Source organism: Amblyomma maculatum, chromosome 4, assembly GCF_055883805.1.
Source record: "Amblyomma maculatum isolate TAMU_Amacu chromosome 4, ASM5588380v1, whole genome shotgun sequence".
Taxonomy (NCBI): domain Eukaryota; kingdom Metazoa; phylum Arthropoda; class Arachnida; order Ixodida; family Ixodidae; genus Amblyomma; species Amblyomma maculatum.
Window position 1 is genome coordinate 28,964,852 of NC_139347.1, and position 21,544 is coordinate 28,986,395.

The following is a 21,544-nucleotide window of genomic DNA, read 5'->3' on the forward strand; positions in this document are numbered from 1 at the left end:
ACGGGGATAAGGTATTCCGGAATTTTTACAACTTGTATTTTGCTGGCACACATGATCTTTATTCACGCTAAAATATGTGGACAGCTGGTAGATGCTTGTAACCAACGAATGTTTTGTAAAATTCGTAATGATGGAAATGAAGCAAATAACACGCGATCATCTAAGTAAACTGAAAGCTACGAAACAAATTCACATTATCTTAGCGCAGTGCTCTATTCTTAGTCACTTTCTAACGCACTTGTTTATATCGTCCGTTAAGAAAACATTGGACAAATGTTCGACTTGTAAGGTGCACTTTATTTCAGTTACGGTGTTTCTGAGAAAGCTCTATAGCTTTCCCTCTGTGCCCGGATGGCCACGTTTCTCCGGATGCTGATAATTGCTTTTTTATTGCAAATACACTTAATACTGGGGGAATGCGCTGAAAACTGCTCTTCTTCTCTCTCCCTGTACCACATCGAGTTGATCATTTCCTTCCTGCCCAACCATCTGATCTGCTAGCAGTCCTGGTAGCGACTGTGTGCAATATAGCATATCAACAGAGACACAGCACCTTATCTGATGACTAACGTTATCGCTTCTGGAACGAGGTTGCAGCTGCCAAGCTAATTCTATCATTTAATGGGGGTGATACAGGGCTTTTTAAACGTCGGCTGAAGTTCCCTATTAGCAGATATAATATGTCTATGTTTTCGTGTACAGGTTCAAAGGCACCAAGCTGAAGAAAATTGCAGAAACCATCGACTCGGAGACATACGTCGTGTCGTCGGGCAGCAAGCCCCAGACGGCCTTGGACACAGCTGTTCAGCTGTACCCCATTGACACGCACACCGCCTCCAAGGTCTACTGCAACCTCTTCACCTGCAAGTACGGATACTGCTGATGCAATTATTTCCTGTAATTATTTCCAAAAAGGAGTGATCACGTTGCCCGCTTTGAGGGGTCCGTATGGGTTACTTTGACTCAATTCATATCTGTGCTGTTAGTGTATGCGTAGAGCATTTATTTATTCATGCCTTTCTGTTGCGTGTCGCAGGAAACTCAGCGATCTTCACATGGGCATCAACAATAAGTGCTTCGGGTTTAGGATATTACGGAGGTAAAAATGACATCTACTTGAAAGGTTAATTATGGTGTGTGTACCCATACCACTGCTTTTGCTTCGTTGATCAGGATCGTTTTCATTGACGACGCCCTTCCGGAAAACTTTGCTGAAGCCTATCAAGAGTTCGCCAAACCCCGCTCACGCCCCTATCATCCGCCACCTGGTAAGTGATCCCTGTAATCTTTTTTTTTTTTTCAGGGACCACGTGTGCACAGCGAATACGCCATACTTCGTTAAAGGAGAATAGAGTCCGGTCAACTAAGAGAAACCATGATTTTAATGATGATGTAAGGGCCCTTCGACCAATATCCCGCTTGTGTGGCAACCCTCTTTGCTAAAGGGCTCATTCTCGAATAATTTTCTTTCGTTTAACTATCACTATTCTATAACTAATTCCTTTCAATAAAGGATGCATCCTCTGTGGTAACTTCTCGTGATGTCTTTAGCACAAAATTAGCACAACGCCATCTCAGATTGGTGGTAGCTCGAATAAGGCCCATCTTCTATTTGAATGGATCGACGAAAATGGACACTTGATGGGAACAGGCAAAAGAAACGTATTTATTCCTCAATAATGAGCGGCAGTGCGTTTATATTTACTAGTTTCACCTCGCGTAGGTTTGCTGTGCGCAGTTGTATGAATAAAGGGCACCAGGCGCCTTCAGAAACGCAGTTGTAGCAAAACAATCTGAACCATGTATTTCGCGGCGGTGCGGTTTTGATGACGACCTGTTTACACGCTTAGTGCACCTGAATGTGTAATGTTAAAATTGCACATGCCCACATTCATCATCATCATTACAGCTGTCGTCGTGATTATACCCACTGCGGGTCATATCCCATACATCTCTCGAATCAACCCGGTTCTGTTCGTGTTGGGGTCGGTACACTCTGGAAGCTAACAGCAAATGTCATCCTGTGCAGAGTAATTAACCGCAGGTAGCTGGTCACCTTCACTCCCGTCCAGTGGCTTAGCCATAATTATTTTTTTTTTTGGAGAGTGCTATACGCCATTGGTCAAAAAACAATGGAAAAAAATGCCGAAAGGAGGGTTGGATGCAGCACTCAGAAAATATTGGGAAGTGTTCAGACAATGCAGAAAAAGGCAGCAGAAGCAACAGCAGCACCAAAAAGAGCAGCCTTCTTCTTAGGTTAGGTTCCTGGCGCTTCAGGCGTCTACATATTTCATCATCTAAAGAAAGGACGCAACAGGAAGGCCTCAATACACCCCTCCACAACGGCACCAGCTTCCACGAAATATTTTTTGTTTGATGCTTGATGACGCACAGGTGTCTCGAGATAGATTCTCAAGGTCGAGACATGCGTGCTATTATTTTAGTGCACACTGCATTGCGTGTAAGTTATTATGCGCTCGAGACGTGTACACTGAGCCTGGTTCTCTAGCATCATTACGGTAACCTGTCGCTGCACCGTTTTGTGAAAATTGTGAAAGCGCTTGTGTTTGGCAGCTCTGGCCATATTACATTAAAATACCGGAATAAAAAATTAGCTGTGGTTTAGCTTGTGGTTAAACCTGGAATTACGCGAAAACAATCTGCATGACTATGCTTAGGCTCGGCTTGAAAATAGAGACATGGCATTTGCACATAGTAGTTTACTCTATGGTTTCAGCTTCATTTATGCCATAGGGGGCACTTCTGACCACTAAAGTGTGATGAGGGGAAAGCCTCTATCGCGCAATGGTGAAGCCCTCCACTACGGCACCTCTTTCTCTCTGTTTTCTTTCCACCCTCGCGATAATGCGATAGCTTAACCTTCCAGCCAACATATAAAGTCCCGCTTAATCGAGCTGTATGAACGTTACTGCGTGGCCTAGGCATAATGTGAATGCAAGTGTTTGGTAGGCTGATTGTGATATCCGATATGAAAGGGGAGGCCTGAGTTGGCAGCTCCTGCCAAACGGATTGTCAGGAAGACCTACGTCCAGTTAGTGCCCGCGGCCATCTCAGCTGCCAGCTACCACCTCCCATGACTTCGTCGTCTTCTGCGTCTTCCACGGTGCCATGGTAACACGGTGTCACGGTGCTACGCTGAAGGCTTGAAAACAGTAGGCTTGCTTTCGCTACAAAACGGCTCAAAACTGAACCGCTGAGAACTCTTGGATGACCCACGTTTTTAAAGCGAGAGGGTTGATAACCCCTGCTCGGACAAATATGTGTAATGCTGTTGAACGGCATCGGAAGTCGACCGTTTGAATCCTCACGCCCTTGAAAAATCATGGTCAAGGCTCCGACAGGCGGTCGTTAACAGGTGACATGGCCGGATTCTGAATGGCTGGAGTTGCATTGGTTTGAGGTGCTCAGTTCGTTTTCGATCATGAACGTCACTGGACTACCATTCATGATTCAAAGAGGAACATTACTGTGCTTCTTTACACAGGCGATAACATACTCATGGAGCATGCTATAGAGAACTTATTACTCCCGTAATGAAAACATAACGGGCAAATTTAGCTGATCATCTGTGAATTTTTTCTGCAGATCTGCGTCCCAGGGAGCAGCGGTACATACTGGTGGAAAGCGACTTCAGCGGCATGAGTATCCTGCAATCCAAAGTAAGTTAAGAGCTTTTTAATATTGTCACGACTGAAGTCCGAGGGAGCCGTGAAAGTACCACGTAGCCAAGGACCCGAGAATGAGGTCGGCTTGTCGTTTCGAACACAGAGTCACAGCGTCCAGCCCCAGCGCGCCGCTCGTGCCAACCACCGCTTCGTTGTCGTCGGCCCCAAACACGGCTGTCGCGCGGCGCTAGGCACGTGGCATTATTCCCCCCCGTGAAAGAAAACATCGTCCCGATGACAAGGTGATAGGAGAAAAAAAATTAGGTGTGAGGTGAACTGTACAATAACGCAAGGTTTCACTTGCAGGGAACGCTCAGTCACGCGAAAAATACGGCTTTAAGCGCACCACATGCACATTTCAGGCCGCTGGCGTCGAACACCGACGGTCACAGTTCCATCTGGAACGACTTCATAATTAACGTTGTTTAAGCGGCGCAAGACTTTATAGGGTCCTAAATAGCGGTGGAGTAGTTTCTCGCTCAAGCCTTTGTGACGCACGGGGGTCCACACCCATACTTGGTCCCCTGGTTCGTAGTGGGCCTCCCTGTGCCGAAGGTTATAGTGTCGCGCGTCGGTGGCATGCTGCTCCTTGATGTGTAAGCGGGCCAGCTGACGGGCTTGCTCGGCCTGTTCCGCGAAATGGGCGGCGTCGGGTTCGACCGCTTCTTCCAAGCACGGGAGCATCGCGTCCAACATCGTGCGGGCCTCTCTGCCATATACGAGACGGAACGGCGTAAACTTCGTGGTTTCCTGCGGCGCGGTATTGTAGGCGAAGGTGACATACGGCAGGATCTCGTCCCACATTTTATGCTCAACGTCGATGTACATTGAGATCATGTCCGCCAAAGTTTTGTTTAGTCGTTCCGTTAATCCATTTGTCTGAGGGTGATACGCTGTTGTTGTGCGATGCTCGGTATGGCTGAGAGTTAAGGTGTCCCGCAGTAGCCGAGCTGTAAACGCCTTTCCTCGGTCAGTAATGATGGTCGACGGTGCACCGTGTCTGAGCACAATGTCGTTCATAAAGAATCGAGCAACTTCGCCGGCAGTACCTCGGGCAAGGGCCTTCGTTTCAGCGTAGCGTGTTAAGTAGTCTGTGGCGACTACAATCCACTTGTGTCCGTTCGAGGATAAAGGAAATGGGCCTAAAAGGTCCATGCCCACTTGTTCGAAGGGTGTGAGGGGCGGTTCTATAGATTGTAACATACCGGATGGCTTGAGCGTGGGTTTTTTTCGTCGCTGGCATTGTCGACAGGTCTGTACGTAACGTCTAACGCTCGGAGAAAGATGTGGCCAGTAGTAGTTCTGCCGGACTCGGTTTAGGGTGCGTGTAAAGCCAAGATGCCCTGAAGTTGGTTCGTCGTGGCAGGCCAGGAGGATTTCGTGCCTTAGATCAGCTGGTATGACTAGCAGGTATGTTTTCGCACTCGACGTAGAATTCTTCTTATAAAGCACCCCATTGCGGAGGCAATACGACGACAACCCCCGAGCAAGGTACCGGGGTATTGTAGGATGCCCACCTTCAAGATGGTCAATAATCAGTCGCAGCTCGCCGTCGGCACGCTGTCTGGAGGCGAGATCGGACGTAGTGACTGCTCCGAGGAAGCTATCGTCGTCGGTGGCATCTGACGAAGGAGGGCCGACGGGCGCGCGGGACAGGCTATTGGCATCGGTGTGCTTCCGGCCAGACTTATAAATAACATCGAAATCGAACTCCTGTAGGCGCAATGCCCAACGTGCTAAGCGGCCACAAGGATCCTTTAAGTTTTTCAGCCAACACAACGAGTGATGGTCAGTGATGACACGAAACGGTCGGCCATAAAGGTACGGGCGGAACTTGGCAGCGGCCCATACTACCGCCAAACATTCTTTTTCAGTGGTGGAATAGTTACACTCAGCACGGGAAAGTGCACGGCTGGCGTAGGCAATTACTTTCTCGACCCCGTCTTGGTGCTGAACTAGAACGGCACCAAGGCCGACGTTGCTCGCATCCGTGTGTAATTCTGTGTCGGCATCATCGTCGAAATGTGCCAGGATCGGGGGTGACTGGAGCCGGCGTCGTAACTCGTCGAAAGCCATCTGCTGCTCGGCGCCCCAGGAAAATGATGCGTCATCTCGAGTCAGGAGAGTCAGAGGGCTGGCCATCTGTGCAAAGTTTTTGATAAAGCGACGATAATAGGAGCACAGCCCCAAAAACCGTCGGACTGCTTTTTTATGGGCGGGGACGGGAAAGGCAGCAACGGCAGCAAGTTTCTCAGGGTCAGCTCGGATGCCATCAGCACTCACGATGTGCCCAAGAAACTTCAATTCGGTGAACCCGAAGTGGCATTTTTGAGGCTTGAGAGAAAGGTTGGCAGATCGGACAGCTTCGAGAACAGTTCTCAGGCGGCGTAGGTGTTCCGTGAACGTCGGTGAAAAAATTATTACGTCGTCGAGATAAACAAGGCATGTCTGCCACTTAAGACCTGTGAGCACAGTGTCCATCATCCGCTGGAAGGTGGCAGGAGCACAGCAGAGCCCGAATGGGAGGACGCGGAATTCATAGAGCCCATCTGGTGTTACGAAGGCAGTTTTTTCACGGTCCCTCTCATCAACTTCAATTTGCCAATAACCACTCCTGAGGTCAATGGAGGAGAAGTACTTGGCTCGGCGAAGTCGGTCGAGAGAGTCATCAATCCGTGGTAGCGGATAGACGTCCTTCTTTGTCATACTGTTCAGTTTCCGATAGTCAACGCAGAAACGAAGTGTTCCGTCTTTCTTTTTAACGAGGACTACAGGCGAGGACCATGGGCTGCTTGAAGGTTGAATGACGCCATCGGCGAGCATCTCCTTGACTTGCTGTTGGATAGCTTCTCTCTCCCGAGGAGACACACGATAGGGCTGCTGATGGATGGGTCGAGTGCCTTCATGCGTGATAATCCGGTGTTTAATGACCGACGTTTGCTGCACCTTAGATGAAGACGTGAAGCACACACGAAACTCCAGCAATAGATCTTGAAGTTGCCTCATTTCAACGGAGGAAAGGCTAGAATTGATGTCGACAGCGTGTACGGCATCATCCGGTTCAGTGCTAGGCGTAGCTTCCTCTGAAGCAAAACATTCGGCGACTTCGTGCAGATGGTCGACGTAAGCAATGACAGTGCCACGGAACAGGTGTCGATGTTCATTGGAGAAATTGGTGACAAGTACCTCCGTCTCTCTTCCACGAAGGAAACAAAGACCTCTTGCCACAGAAACTCCCAAGGCGAGTGAGAGGGAGACATTAGGCTCAACAACCCGGAGGCCGTGATGTGGCTCGTCACAAGTAACTCTGGCGAGGATGCTGGCGCGTGGTGGCACTGTGAGGCTATCATCGGCGACTCGCAGCGTGGAGTGGGACCCGCGGTACTCATGCTTTTCAGTGGCCAGTTTGGCGGAAAACGTCACCAAGCGGTTCGGTAGATCTATAGTGGCACCGTGCTCACGAAGGAAGTCGATGCCAAGAATAACATCACGAGAGCATTCGCGTAGAACGAGAAAAGTCGCAACAAAGGTGCAGCCTCTCACCGTAACCCGGGCTGTACACATACCCAGTGGTGCAACCACATGTCCGCCTGCCGTACGTATGTCTGGTCCGTTCCATGGCGTCATCACCTTTTTCAGTGTCCTTGTAAGCCGCCCACTAAGGATAGAATAATCGGCTCCCGTATCAACTAAAGCGCTGACCTCCTTCGTGTCGACGATAATAGGGATGTCCAGGGAGACCCGGCCAAGACCAGGGCCTGTCGACGTCGGTTCGGAGTGAAGTGAACGGTGTGGTGGCGGAAGCTGGACGGCGGTTGGGTGGTCGGCGTCGGGACAATTCAATGTCGACGGCAGGTCGGAGTGAAGGAAGCGGTGCGGCGACGGAAGCTGGGCGGCAGTTGTGTGGTCTGCGTCGGGGCGATTTAAGCGACACGGCGGTGATAACTGGTCGGCGATGCGGACGACGTCACGGCGATCTGGTCTGTGCGGTGAAAACTGGACAGGAATTCGGCGTTCGACGTCGGGGCGAATCGAGCGGTGCGGCGGTGGAAGCTTTACGGCGAATCGGTGTGCGGCGGCCTCGCCCCCAAAGGTCGCCGGAGCTAGTTTTCCCGATGAGGACTCGAGGAACCATGGCGTCCAGCGGTATACTGTGACCCAGAGGGTGAAGAGCGACGAGGCGAAGGCGAGCGCGACTCGCGACGAGGAGAATGTGGCAGACTGGCGGGTGACGTACGCTGGCGGGTTACGTACTCGGCGATGTCCTGAGGCCGCTGACCAGGCCGTGGACGAGGGCTGTCGGGGGAAAATCCCCTAAGGCCCATCTGACGATAAGGGCACTGCCGGTACAGGTGACCTGCCTCGCCACAGTGGTAGCAGAGAGGGCGGTTATCTGGAGCGCGCCAGAGATCAGTTTTCCGGGGCGCCTGGCGCCGATCTTCCCAAAGGGGCAGCGGTGCCGCAGCGTGCACAGCGACCTGAGGTTGCATGTAAGGCGAAGGGGTGGGTAGCAGGGCTGGGCGGCGTGTGACATCAGCATAAGTCATCCGCTCGGTGGGGCCCGGGGGTGGTGGTGGAACGACTGTACTTGTTGGTGGCGTGAGTGCATTCTGGACCTCTTCACGGATGATGCTGGCCAGGGAAGCTGCGCCAGGAGCTCCATGAACTTTCTGGAGCTCCTCGCGAACCACGGTGCGAATGAGGTCGCGAAGGGAGCTCATATCTGCCCCGGGATTGTAGTCGGTTCGGTCAGACGGCGGTAGTGTGGATATGGAATTTAGCGGCCGACCGTACTGGCTGCATCGCTGCTGTAACAGTTTCTCCATGGTCACAGCTTCAGCCAGAAACGCCGCGACGGTGGTGGGCGGGTTCCGCACGAGGCCGGAAAAAAGCTGTTCTTTGACGCCGTGCATCAGGTGCCGAACCTTCTTCTCCTCACTCATGGACGGGTCGGCGCGATGGCAAAGGCGCATGACGTCTTCAACGTACATTGCGACCCCCTCGTTCTGACGCTGAACTCGAGAGGTCAGGGCACGCTCGGCATTCTCTCGGCGGTCACTGTTGGCGTACGTACCGAGGAGCTGACTTCGGAAGGCCGGCCACGTAGAGAATGTGGCCTCGCGGTTCTCGAACCATGTCCGAGCAGCGTCTTCAAGGCTGAAGTAGACGTTCCGCATTTTCGCAGCGTCGTCCCAGCCGTTAAACGTCGCGACCCTTTCATAGTGAGCTAGCCAGTCCTCGGCGTCTTCAAACTGCTCACCGTGAAATGGTTTAGGGGTACGTGGGGTCTGAAGGATGAGACAGGACGAAGGGGTGGAAGGGACAGTCATGGTACGGGCGGGCGGTGTCGTTGCCACAGCCAGAGTCTCTTCGTCAAGAGGGAAGGCCTCGGGGGACAAGCCTCGGAGCCGTCGGCTGGTACGATGAACCGGAGTGGTCACGAGAGGCGGCCGCGTAGGGTCGTCCGCAGGAGAAGGGATCATCGATCGCACCTCCACCAGTGTCACGACTGAAGTCCGAGGGAGCCGTGAAAGTACCACGTAGCCAAGGACCCGAGAATGAGGTCGGCTTGTCGTTTCGAACACAGAGTCACAGCGTCCAGCCCCAGCGCGCCGCTCGTGCCAACCACCGCTTCGTTGTCGTCGGCCCCAAACACGGCTGTCGCGCGGCGCTAGGCACGTGGCAATATAATCGTGACACTTTATTTTACCACTCCATTGGAAGAAAATTTAAGGTACTTATGATGACTATTTTTCTTTCTATAACAGAGAAATTGTCAGATCCCTATCTCTGCAGGAATTCCTATTTTACGCATTGCGTTGTAAACACAAGGAAAGTATGTAACTGTCTTAGGCAATACTTATCACATTACAATAGCGTCTAAATTGGGGAATGACTACAGATATATTGGCGGATGAGTAGCGCTCGGTATCATAGAGCTTCCACATTTTTATGCTCATGATTTAAGTAATTTCGTCCCACTAGTGCTTATACAAATAATGGATATGTTCACGCACATGAAGATGGATGTGTAGTGAATGGACGCATAAATCTTCTATTCCTGCTTTTCTTCTGTGGAGCGGCCCATCGTGGCTCGAATAAAATGGAAGACATACTGCGTTTTCAGGTATAGGTAAATTTATTTATTTATTTATTTATTTATTTATTTATTTATTTATTTATTTATTTATTTATTTATTTATTTATTTATTTATTTATTTATTTATTTATTTATTTATTGTACACCTCAAATGCCCCAGTATGGGGTATTACATAAGGAGAATACATGGCAACACAGAACAAAGATTAAATAAAAAGATCTTCGACAGCTTTTTTAAAATTCGCGGTGCTGGTGTGCAGTGCGGCATCGGCAGGCAGGCCATTCCAGTCGACTGCAGTCTGTACAAAGAAGGAATGCAGATGTGCAGAGGTACGTGGGCGAGGCGGATAAACGGCTTTTGCGTGACTCGTTCGAACGGAGGTGCGATGAGCTGGTTCTAGATCAGCAAGTGACAAGTGATAGAATTTGTGAAAGAGGCTAAGTCTGTTGATTTTGCGTCGTGTCTAGAGGTTAGGCAGGTTAGCTTCAGATTTCATAGTGGTCACACTGGAACGATAAGAGTAATCGGAAAAGATGAATCTAATTGCGCGAATTTGGACGGATTCGAGGGTTTTAGTCAAATAAGAAATATGAGGGTCCCATACTGCGCATGCATACTCAAGCTTTGGACGAACTAGTGTTACCTAGGCCAGAGACTTGACAGAAGGAGCTAATGGTAAAGTACGTCGTAAATAAGACAGGACACGATTAGCTTCGTTAGCAATTGTTGTAATATGGGCGGACCAAGACAGATCATGAGATATGTGAATACCTAAGTACTTACATGCTGATGTGGAAGAAAGAACGGAGCCGCAGAGTACATAGGCGTTATGTATGAGTGTCGTCGATGGAAAGAAATTAACGAAGTTCTACTAACATTTAATGACATTAGGCACGTTTTGCACCAAGATTCAATTCGTGAAAGGTCAATTTGGAGGGCACATACATCGTTGGTATTGTTAATAGGGCGATAGATAACACAATCGTCCGCGAATAGGCGAATGGTAGATGAAATATTTGTTGTGATGTCATTAATGTATATTAAGAAGAGTAGTGGACCGAGGACTGTTCCTTGAGGCACACCTGAGAGTACGGGAGACCTGGAAGAAGCGGTATTATTAGCATACACAAATTGCTGTCGATTAGTTAAAAAGCCACAAATACAGTCATATACGTGCGGATGGAGATTAAGGGATGAAAGTTTTAAAAATAACCGCTTGCGAGGAACTTTGTCATAAGCTTTTTCGAAGTCTAAAAATAGGGCATCAAGAGGGACGTTATTATCTAAGCTACAACTAAGGTCATTGATGAATAATGCTAACTGTGCCTCACACGAGCGGCGTTTGCGAAACCCATGTTGGTTGGGATGAAAATTGTTTTGGAACATGAAAAATTCAGCAAAGGTAAGAAATAGCGACAATAAACTATATGTACACTCTCTTCCCCTCGCGTTAGAGGAAAGATTTAGGCATGAAAATATACTGGCGTAGCATTTTCTGGGGACTGAATTGCTAAGCAGGGTCCTGTATATGTCGCACAACCGTTCCTACGCATCTTTTCTCGCTCGTCAGAATTCAACGTCGAACAGGAGCGTTACTTTTCAATTGATTTATTGCCTCGAGCAGGTTCCACGCTGCACCGAAAGATGGCGCCATGTATCCGCAATAATTGATCCAATGCTCGCTGGCGCGCGCGTTATGTATTTCACGCTCTACGTAAGTTCCACATAAGGACATGAGCTTCTTCAGGTCGCTCAGTGTACTCACTCACCACGTTCAGAAGGTGTTTGCAGGCAGTGGTAACCCTGAATGACTGGGATTGCACTTATGAGTACATAACTATGCTCCTTTGTGCCTGTCGTCTCCATACCGAGCCAGTCAGGACAGCGCATATTACATAATCGTGTTCCTCCTTTGCTCCTGCCGAGCGTGGGTGTTTTTCTTCTGCATATAATGCGTTGTCTTGCAGCCTCAAATTACACGAATAACTTCACATCAATACCACAAGTCCCTGTGTGCGTTTCCTGGGGTCACTGACTGTTGGCTTCCTTCACATGTATTTCGTAACGAGCCCCTCGTTTCCTTACAATTGTTTGATCCGTATTAAATGATAGTGAGTATAATACATGTGCTTCACTGTTTCCGTTCTGGTGGTTTCTATAGTAGTTGTCTTAATATTTTTTTTTCTTTCCTCGCTGCGCCTTCCAGAATGAAGCAAGTGTAGTTGCAGTGTATTAGGTATACGCTGAAAAAAAAAAAAAAAGACACCTGTAGGTAAACACTTGTAAACACCGATAGAAAAGACGGACTCTGGTCCAAGTATTTGCTTCCAGCGCCATATTTTTCCGAGCACTTGCCACTAACTTGCCAAAACCTTTATAATTGGGTTTAGTATAATCTTTTTCCCAATTTCCGTGAGGTGCTGTAAGGAGCATGCGATTGGCTTAGAGGCGCAACTTAGCAAGCGGAGTATAAAGGCTTTTCGTCGTGACGCAGCTCAAGCCGTCACAGGCGATAAGTATCATCGGCCAAGTGGCTTGCACTCTGGCCGTCGCCGAGCGAGAGCTGCAGTTCGAGCACCGGAACCTGCACGAGGACAACATCAAAGTGCTTCCATCGACGAGTAAGAACCAGCACTTCCTCATAGACGGCCGCACCTGCTGTGTCAAAGGATCGGGCATCAAGGTCACCCTCTTTGACGACAACTTCAGCAGGATCACATACAGTAAGGCAAATTATTCCCCAACCAGCTGCGCCGACTTTGACTATCTCCCCTCCTGCTAATATAGCGTTGCTTAGTCACATAACTTTTTGCTCCGGACGTCATTTGTTCGATCCCTTTCAATTATAATCCCCATATCATATTCCTCTTAACCACTCCCAACGCTTCCCATTGTCCCCATCTTCGTGGTAGCCACCATCCTAATTTGGAGATGACTGCACGCTAATGGTGATATTCAGATTACATTGAGAAGGAAGGGATCATGAGATAATGTCGCCATGTCGCACGTGCAGTGCACTCTGTTGCATGTTTTCGATTTTGCGAGTTTTCGGCCTATGAGTCGCGTCCTCGCCAGCCTGCAGAGAGCCTTGGTTCGAACCCCAGTGACAAGTTTATTTTAACGAATTACTTTTATTTTCGGACATACACTCATAAGAGGAACCTCCTATCCAAATTGTGCTTAATTTATGACCTTTACACATCGTTATATTTATTTGAATGTCGGGTGTTTCCGGCATGAGGTCGTGGTTTTGATGTCACGACCATGTCGACGAATCAAGATTTTCCCCGACTTACGGCCACTGAGGCTTTTCGGCGGAGAGTTGTATACGCTGCTACGTAAAATTTCCGCAATAGAGCAATGCATTTGACGTTAACGGTGCGCGCCAAAAAGTAGAGCCCTACACTGCCGCAATATTGCGGGAAGCCAGAGAGCGTGCCAAAACTGCGTTCTGCTCTATTTACCGGCGCCCTTTTGCTCTATCTGTTATTGCAGCATGCCTACTATACACGCGCCGTATTAGAACAGAGCCGGCGGCAGGTGCAGCTTCGAAATCCGGCTAGCACGCGCCCCAGCTACTGTTGTGGGTAGAACAGATTGCGTGCTGCCTTTCGCTGCGTCGCGACTTTGCGTGGTTGGAAGGTGGCCTGCAATTCTATATTTGTTACTTTTTTATGTTTCGCTGGTGTTGTCTGGCATTTTCAATGCATTCATTCCGATTGAACATTTGCACAAGATTGAATACTAGGATGGCTAAGTGCCACGGGCCTATACTAATTTTTGAAATATTAATATTTGTAAGAAGTGTTAGTAATAATGGGCGCTCAATAATTAATGCCAGAAATATATTGTTTGTTTGCTCATGTCGAGAACAATTGCACAGCACTAATTATCTTTAATTGTTTACTAATAAATAGTTATTGTAATTAAACATTTTTCTTAACACTATACAGCATCATGTCATATAAATGTACAGCTTATATTGAATATGATTGCGCTACACTAATTGCAAGTCGTCATTAATAATTACCGCAAAGTTGTTATCTGTGTTAGAAAATTGAGCTTTACTCGACAACTTTCAGTAGACCTCGCTAAATTGAAATTGTTCTTCAGGTTTTTGGCTTTGTATCCTCTCTGTAATCTACAGGGTCATCCACTTCTAGCTATAACACGGTCACTGCTTTCAAAGCAACATTGCGCCCGACACAGGCACATATCTTTGCAATGCGATGCAAGCACAGAAGGACCCGGGCGTGTTGCTTCACATGGCCTGCCACTAACTCTATTGCGTGGCAAGGTCGGATGCAATGACGCTTTGAAAGCAGTGACTGTGTTATAACTAGAAGTGGACGAGGCTGTACGTCTGTACCCTGAGGTTATTTCAAACAAACAAACAAACAAACAAACAAACAAACAAACAAACAAACAAACAAACAAACAAACAAACAAACAAACAAACAAACAAACAAACAAGCAAGCAAGCAAGCAAGCAAGCAAGCAAGCAAGCAAACAAACAAACAAGCAAGCAAGCAAGCAAGCAAGCAAGGAAACAAACAAACAAACAAACAAACAAACAAACAAACAAACAAACAAACAAACAAACAAACAAACAAGCAAACAAGCAAACAAGCAAACAAGCAAACAAGCAAACAAACAAACAAACAAACAAATAAACAAACAAACAAGCAAGCAAGCAAGCAAGCAAGCAAGCAAGCAAGCAAGCAAGCAAGCAAGCAAGCAAGCAAGCAAGCAAGCAAATAAGCAAATAAGCAAACAAGCAAACTAAAAACAAACAAATACATCGTTGAAAAGGTTTCGACGAGTAGAATTCGAAGGGGAGTGTAGCAGTATCTAGACAAGGAGGTTGGGTGGTGCTTTGGAGCGTGATTCCGTTCTCTACACGGTAGGATCATCTGAGCAGCGTCACCTGACAACAAATAGCCAAAATATTGTCAAAATGATTAAGAGCGCATTTAAAGCTCGCCATTTCCGTCGCTTCTGGCAAAACATCTGTTCGAATCCTCTGAGTGTAATATTTTATAACGTTTTTTTTTTTTACAATTCACAACATTCAGAAAAATTAATAAAATCTTTCTTGGGGTGTGTTCCCCTTTAGGTTGCATTATGTGATGTTTTTTATTCTTAATAGCCGGAAAAGCAGCCTGGAACAGAGCCAAGAAGTGACGGTATGTCAACGGCTAGATTATGTAATTACCTTCAACGTAATCATTTCCTGCTTTCAGTGAGTGTATGTTACCTTTAGGTTGCGTTCAGAGACTCCTCTCAGCAACAATCGCCGTTTAAATAGCTGAGAGACAACCAGTGAGGAGAAAGAGGTTGCGGACCCTCCCACCTTTGAGAGAATGGATTTACGCCGCTTTAGAAGGTGTTTGACGGATATATAGCAGTAGGTAGAAGGGGACAGCGCCATATGTATTCGGCCCCCGCATGTGGGTAGCAGGAAACTACACCATATATAGTGGAATGATAAGGAGGGGTACTGACCCTTTTGAAAGTCGAATGCTTCATTCACCGAGACCCACACGCCGGGCGGTGGAAGCTTAAACGCTGCCTTTTTGGGAGAATGTCCAAGACAAAGAAAAACCTTCCCTGCACCCTCAATTTCGTATAGCCCCTGTGATGGCGGCACGCGATACGCTTTACCTATTGCAGAAGCATACGCTAGCCGGACATCGAAACGGCAACTGGCGTTGTTTCCGATCCGGTGGTGGGCGGGAACTGGGAGTGATGATACAGAGTTGGCTGCGATATGCAGTAGAACGGGCAGCTGCCGTTAGGTGATGCGGAAAGGAGGTTTTCCACGCTCTCCGACATCCCTCAATATTGCAGTCGCGACAGTATTTAGCTGTATACTTAGTGTCCTCACTCAGAGGTATAGCCTACCGAAAGCGTGAATGTTCATGTCGCACATTCTGACTGGGGATATTTTGTCAACCAGAGGAAGAGAGTGGGGTAGCAAGCTTACCTCAGCCAGAAAACTCCCGAAGCCGAACCGTAGCGCCGTTGCCCGGCCGCAAGCTTGTTTGAACCGTTGTCACGCCTACGTGGTTACGTTTGCCAAAGACTGCGCATAAAGAAAAGAGTGGCAAGGCGTTTTTCTTATCTTTGTGGATTCATGCTGCGACCTCTTCTCGATAGGGAAGCTAAAAGAAAAATTTTTCATAAATAATTGTTCTACGCGGTACAAGATGTCGTAATTTCGATTTTGCAATGCCGACATGAGCCTCGGTTGCTGAGAAGCGAACTACTAGATTCCCCTTCCTGCCTCCTATGTCTGAAAAAAAAAAAAAATCATCTTTCTCCCAATACCGCGCGCACACCCTAGATTCATGCTAGCCACCCGTGCTTAGCAACAATGACCTCAGTTGGGTGCTTGGATAGTATTTTCTATCCTGTATTGTATTTCCGACCCTTGATTTTATTGCCCACTTAGTGTATGAACTCCCAAAAACGCTGTCTGTTACATGCCTCTCGTACAAAATCTGTACACCGCCATTTATTTATTTATTTATTTATTTATTTATTTATTTATTTATTTATTTATTTATTTATTTATTTATTTATTTATTTATTTATTTATTTATTTATTTATTTATTTATTCAAATACCTCACGGGCTCCGATTGGAGTATTATGTGAGGGTGGTTACATAACTGGGGTGCGAAACAGAAGCAGGTAGAAGATGGTTATTTTAACATCGTTTAACATTGTATTCACCGCCGCTGTCATGATACCTGCTGCCTTTGGTGTGCGTCTCGTTATTAGGTGCACGTCTTTATCTTATAAAGACGTTCTTTCTCTTACTACAGATAACGAAATTATCATGCGGATGAGCAACTACAGCCGCATGTACAAGGACAAGACTGCCATTTATCTCACAATGGAAAGGATTATCAAGTAAGCAAATATTTTAGATAAAACGCATGTTACAATGGGGCCTAGGGTTGCGTTGGACTAGCTGTAAACCGACCTTGTAAAAATAACAGCTACTTAACCTCTCGCATGCAAACCGCTACTTGCTTCGTTTTTCGGGTTGTTGAAGCTTACAGAATAAGATCCAAGGAGAATAGACTTCTTGAAATCATGGCCTGATGACTTTCGATCCTGCGGCAGGGACCGGTGGGACGTGTTTCACCCGGAGACCAACGCCCTATGGCTCGCCTATCTGTGTAGCCACCTGAGCGACTACCTGACCGTGCCGAACCCGACCGGCGACTGGCAGAGAAAGCTCGAGCTGCTTTCCTGCATGCAGCGGGATCTGCACCGATTTCGGTCGGCCGACGAGTTTGTCTGGAACTACATCAACAAGCTCGGACACAGTGAGCATGGAGCTTCACCATACACCGCCTTCCACCTTGTATGGCTAAACGAAACGTCTGTGGTGAAATAATCGTGTTTGCACTGGAAAGGATTGCGGCGGAGAATGCATGGCCGTAGCCGTTACTACGGGCTCTTCGATACTATACTTCTTATAAGAAAACAAAACAACATGAGGGCGCTGGATAACGATATGTATTGCCCACATGCAATATTTTGTGCTATGAATAAGCTGGAAAGGGCTGACTGGAAGTTTTAGTAGGTTTAAGAAGGAGGACATTTCTCGTTAGACAGATGATGAGCCGGAAGAAAATACGAGACACCGAACTGGGAACAAACCGTTTGCCTTCTCTCATGCTATATGACTACACAGTTGTCTGCATTGAAGCCAACCCAACGAATTGATCAACCGGGCGTTCCTGAAGTCTGTCGGCTAAAACGTCGTTAATTGCAACTATTTTCTCATGCCTCTATTACCACGAAGGATTCCCGTGAACATGGGAACACAGTAGCTTCCGTTGTAGAAATATTAGACCGACTTCATCTGTGTCCTATATTTGCTAACTCAATTCTTTGTGACGTTTTCTCCACGTTTCAATGGAGGTGATGTGAAAGACACCCTTGTATGATTGGATGTAGATGCATGGTAAAGAACCCCTGATGGCCGAAATGAACGTAGGAGGCACTGCATTGTCTCATGATTAAGTAAGTAATCTGATTTTTGAATTCACCTCTGTGTTTCCTACAGCCCGGCATTTAAACCGCGTGAACTAAACCAAACCAGTGTCAACCGCTGCAAATGAGCCAAACCAAACCAAATAAAATTAAACCGAATCAAGCCAAACCAACCGATTCCTTCGGATTCAATCTCGCCGTTGACGATTACATAATTGTGGTCAAAGCTCTCGTGCGCTTGGTGAAATGTGACTACTTTTTGGTTGTCTTGGTTTCGTTTATAGGATTTAATGTCTCGATGCAACTCAGGCTACGATGGACACCGTAAAGAAGTGCTCTGGAAATTTCGACCACAGGAGGTTCTTCATCCACTGACATCTCGCAGTACATGAGCGCCTTGCTTTTCACTTCCACCGAAAAGCGGCCGCCGGGGCCAGGATTCGATCCCGTGTGCTTGGGTTGAGCAGCCGAGCGCAGTAACCACTTAGCCACTGCGGCGAATAGCGACTACCTGTTGTAAAAATTGTCTTTTATGTGTGGTAATATTGCAACGAAAACAGTGTTAATTGCAATTAATGCGACGTCGGAAGCAACTCTCCTTCACTTATACAGTGCCATTATAAACCACTGTATACAAGAGGATGCCCTGCTACCTCTACCTAAAAGCGACAAAGTTGTATGTAATTTTTAGCTCCTTCCATGTAGATTGCATTCGGAATGTCCCATTGCACATTCCGTGAAGTACTTGTGGTTGTCGCTTCCATTTTTCAGTGCTCTCGAAGCGTTCTCGCCGCTATCCCACTTGAAGAAGGGACAGTTCTCTAATGGCACATAATTAAGCCTCTTCCCATACTCTTAAATGCAACAGGTGCTTCTAAGCAAACCTTTACCAACTCGCCCCCCAGGCATAATTATTCTGAAGTACCTTTACTAGGAGTGTTTTGAGCGGGAGTGTAAACAGACGCATTGGCTGGAAAGCTTCCTTAGTCCAGAAAAAAAAAAAAAAAAAACTTGTTGGAGGCGCTTAATCTTTGTGAAGTGCGATAAGGTGAAAGCCTTTCCTGCTACTCTTTGGACACATTTGCGGCTTTTTTACTAATTTGCTTCTGTGTTCTATTTTTTCATATTTGCTCCTTTTTCTCTGCTTCCCGCGGTTTTTGCACAAAATTGACTTATTTAGCAGAATTTCGACTTCGACGGTTATTTTGACGTCTGCGTACTATACCGATGTCCTCGGCTATTTTGACGTCTGATTGACTTTGCGGCGATAGTTAATTACTCCACATCAAATAAATTTTACACACAGACAATCTTTCCAGCCTCTACCTCACACAACCGTTCGTTTACTCATCAATCAATTTATTTCTCGACAACGATGGCATGACACCATCCGCGGACGCACAAATCTTGTCCATATCATGCATGAGTAATATGACTTGGCCCGCCCCTCCCATCCCCGTTCCCTGTAGGCAACGAACAACAGCTGCCCAGTCGTGGCCGCGTTTGTCAGCTTCTCTTTTCGTATCAGAGCAACATCAACGCTGCTTATGGTGGTTTCGTTGACTAGTCGTATTTAAAGTACAAGAGCGCAGAAGCACAACACACATAGTGCAGAAGGAGGAAGTGCCATTATTATTCATCGTCGCCCTATATGTTGCGCCAGTTTCTCTTACGCCGAGACTGTGCAAGAAGAACGTTATAGACACGTGCATTGTTTCCTATATAGTTTAAAATCCTTCCCATACCTTACCCCGAGCTTGTTCAAAAAGAATTTGAAAGCCACGCGTATGCTTGCCTGTATAGTCTATAATCCTTCCCCGACTAGTGCCCCGTGCAGGTCGGAGCTCAGAGTCAACATGACCTATTATCTTGTGTCATTCGCAGTACACGTTGGCCACGACTACCAGCCGCACACATGGTTAAGCCCTCAGTCAGGCTCGTCCAAGACCTCCTCGGGCTTCTTCAGCTTCCTACGCTGGAAGGGTCGGAAGAAAAAGGACCCTGATTCCGGAGCAGCTCCCAGCGGTGGCGCGCCCATAAGGGGCAAATCCGCCGAGCAGAATCGACGCCGGAGTCAGCAATAGGGCCGCATCCACTGCTCCACCACTCTGTCTTTCAAAGACCCAACTGTATTGCGCGCTTAAGGCCCTGGGGCCACCAGGTGTCCCCGAAGGTCTTTCCCAAAAATACGCCACATGCATGAGGACGGCGGTTTGTGCATGTTCGTAAAGAAGGAAAAACAATGACTTTTCTTCGTGTGCACGTTTTACTTCTGCAGATCTGCATAGAGTAATCTGAGCGCCTTTTGGTTGATGTAAAAAAAAAAAAAAAAGGAAATATGTCGCCAGAGCAGTTCATCGCATATTCGGAAGATTAAAATAATCTATGCTTTGAGAAAGTGCACGCTAATGCCCGGCTAGAAAGGAAGTAGCCTCCTGCCTTAGGGCAAGCTCTCGAGATTATCATTTTAATAAATCTAGAAATTTGTACGTGTGCAAACCTGCAGCTTAATTTAAGAGTTAAGGCGAAAAGAAAAGTAATGCGGTTTACAGAATGTTTGCAGGTGCGTAGTAATCACTTTTTATTTTGCGTATATACAATATACGCATTCTACGCACTGATCACTTTCTCCATTCTGCTCAAGAATACGCTACATTCATCTTGGAGAAACAAAATGTTTATGTCCGAAGAAAACTCTCCTTATTCTAATATTGCAGTTTCCCACTGCCTCTACGAAGCGGATTTAATATTTCATGACGACTTGATTTTGTGTGCCGTATTGTATTGTCTACATGTCGATAGAGAATTTGACATTTCAATAGCAAATGTATATTGCATCAAATAGATTTTGCAATCCTGCCTTGATTTTCACGCGACCTTGATTCTACAAGTTCTCGCCTGGCTTCCTGGCTGAATAGTATATTCCTGCAACAGTAGGTATATTTTTCACATACCTTTGTTGGGAAATAACGGGATGCATTGATCATATTGTCAAAGCAGTTGCTGAGATTCTGTAGAGTATGCAAAGCGCCAGAGCACCGACTATGTAATAAAAATAATATTAGGTAAACATATTGTTTATAATGTGCTAAAGAACGAATGCCGACATCTTCTCTTTACACGTGACGAACCATTGGACTGAATTTCTTCAGGGCAGTAACAGGAGCGTGATGGCACAGAGCTTAAAGCTAGTGTTTTGCAGAAAGGGAAAATGACTGCCTGCTGATGCATAGCAATATTTAGAATGTTTTCTACACATTGGCGAATGAAAGCATGTTACGTAAACCTTAATTGCTCCATGGAGTTCCCTTTCGAGCATCATAGCGTTTCTCTGTTTCTTCAATGGTACTCATTAATTTCTAAGAGCCACGAGTCGACAAAACGCCTTCTCTGCGTGACCTTGTCTCAAAAGATTTCAGTTTATGTTACGCTCATCGGATAAAGGTCTCGCTCATGTTGCGAAATTTTCGTTTTGGAACCTAGCTAGACGCTGACAGTGGCTCTTATAGCACGGGATGAGTACCTGCCTGCGCCGTGTTACTGAAGACTGAGAGAGGAACTAAACTTTGCCACAAGGCTTGCTGCGCTGGGGTTATTTATAGTAATTTCTGTCTGACCGATAGGTGGTACTCCGCTCTAATTCGAGGGTTGGGGTTAAGCGTCCCAACTTAGGCATCCTGCAGGGTTCTCCGTAGTCGCCGCTGTTGTTGAATGTCATAGTGCGTAGCCTGCTCGATTAGCAAAT

General features: G+C 47.0%; 1 protein-coding gene across 1 annotated transcript in view; it reads left to right on the plus strand.

Moving 5' to 3' along the window:
* The window catches only part of LOC146190560 (serine/threonine-protein kinase haspin-like), a 38,933-nt gene extending 19,038 nt beyond the window's left edge, over positions 1-19,895 (plus strand). Inside the window, exons 5-12 of the mRNA XM_084599807.1 lie at positions 703-867; positions 1,037-1,099; positions 1,174-1,268; positions 3,607-3,680; positions 12,282-12,510; positions 16,617-16,704; positions 16,921-17,126; positions 19,684-19,895. Coding sequence (XP_084455933.1) covers positions 703-867; positions 1,037-1,099; positions 1,174-1,268; positions 3,607-3,680; positions 12,282-12,510; positions 16,617-16,704; positions 16,921-17,126; positions 19,684-19,883 — 1,120 coding nt within the window. The 3' untranslated portion in view covers positions 19,884-19,895. The remainder of the gene's footprint in view (positions 1-702; positions 868-1,036; positions 1,100-1,173; positions 1,269-3,606; positions 3,681-12,281; positions 12,511-16,616; positions 16,705-16,920; positions 17,127-19,683) is intronic.
* The last annotated feature ends 1,649 nt before the right edge of the window (positions 19,896-21,544 follow it).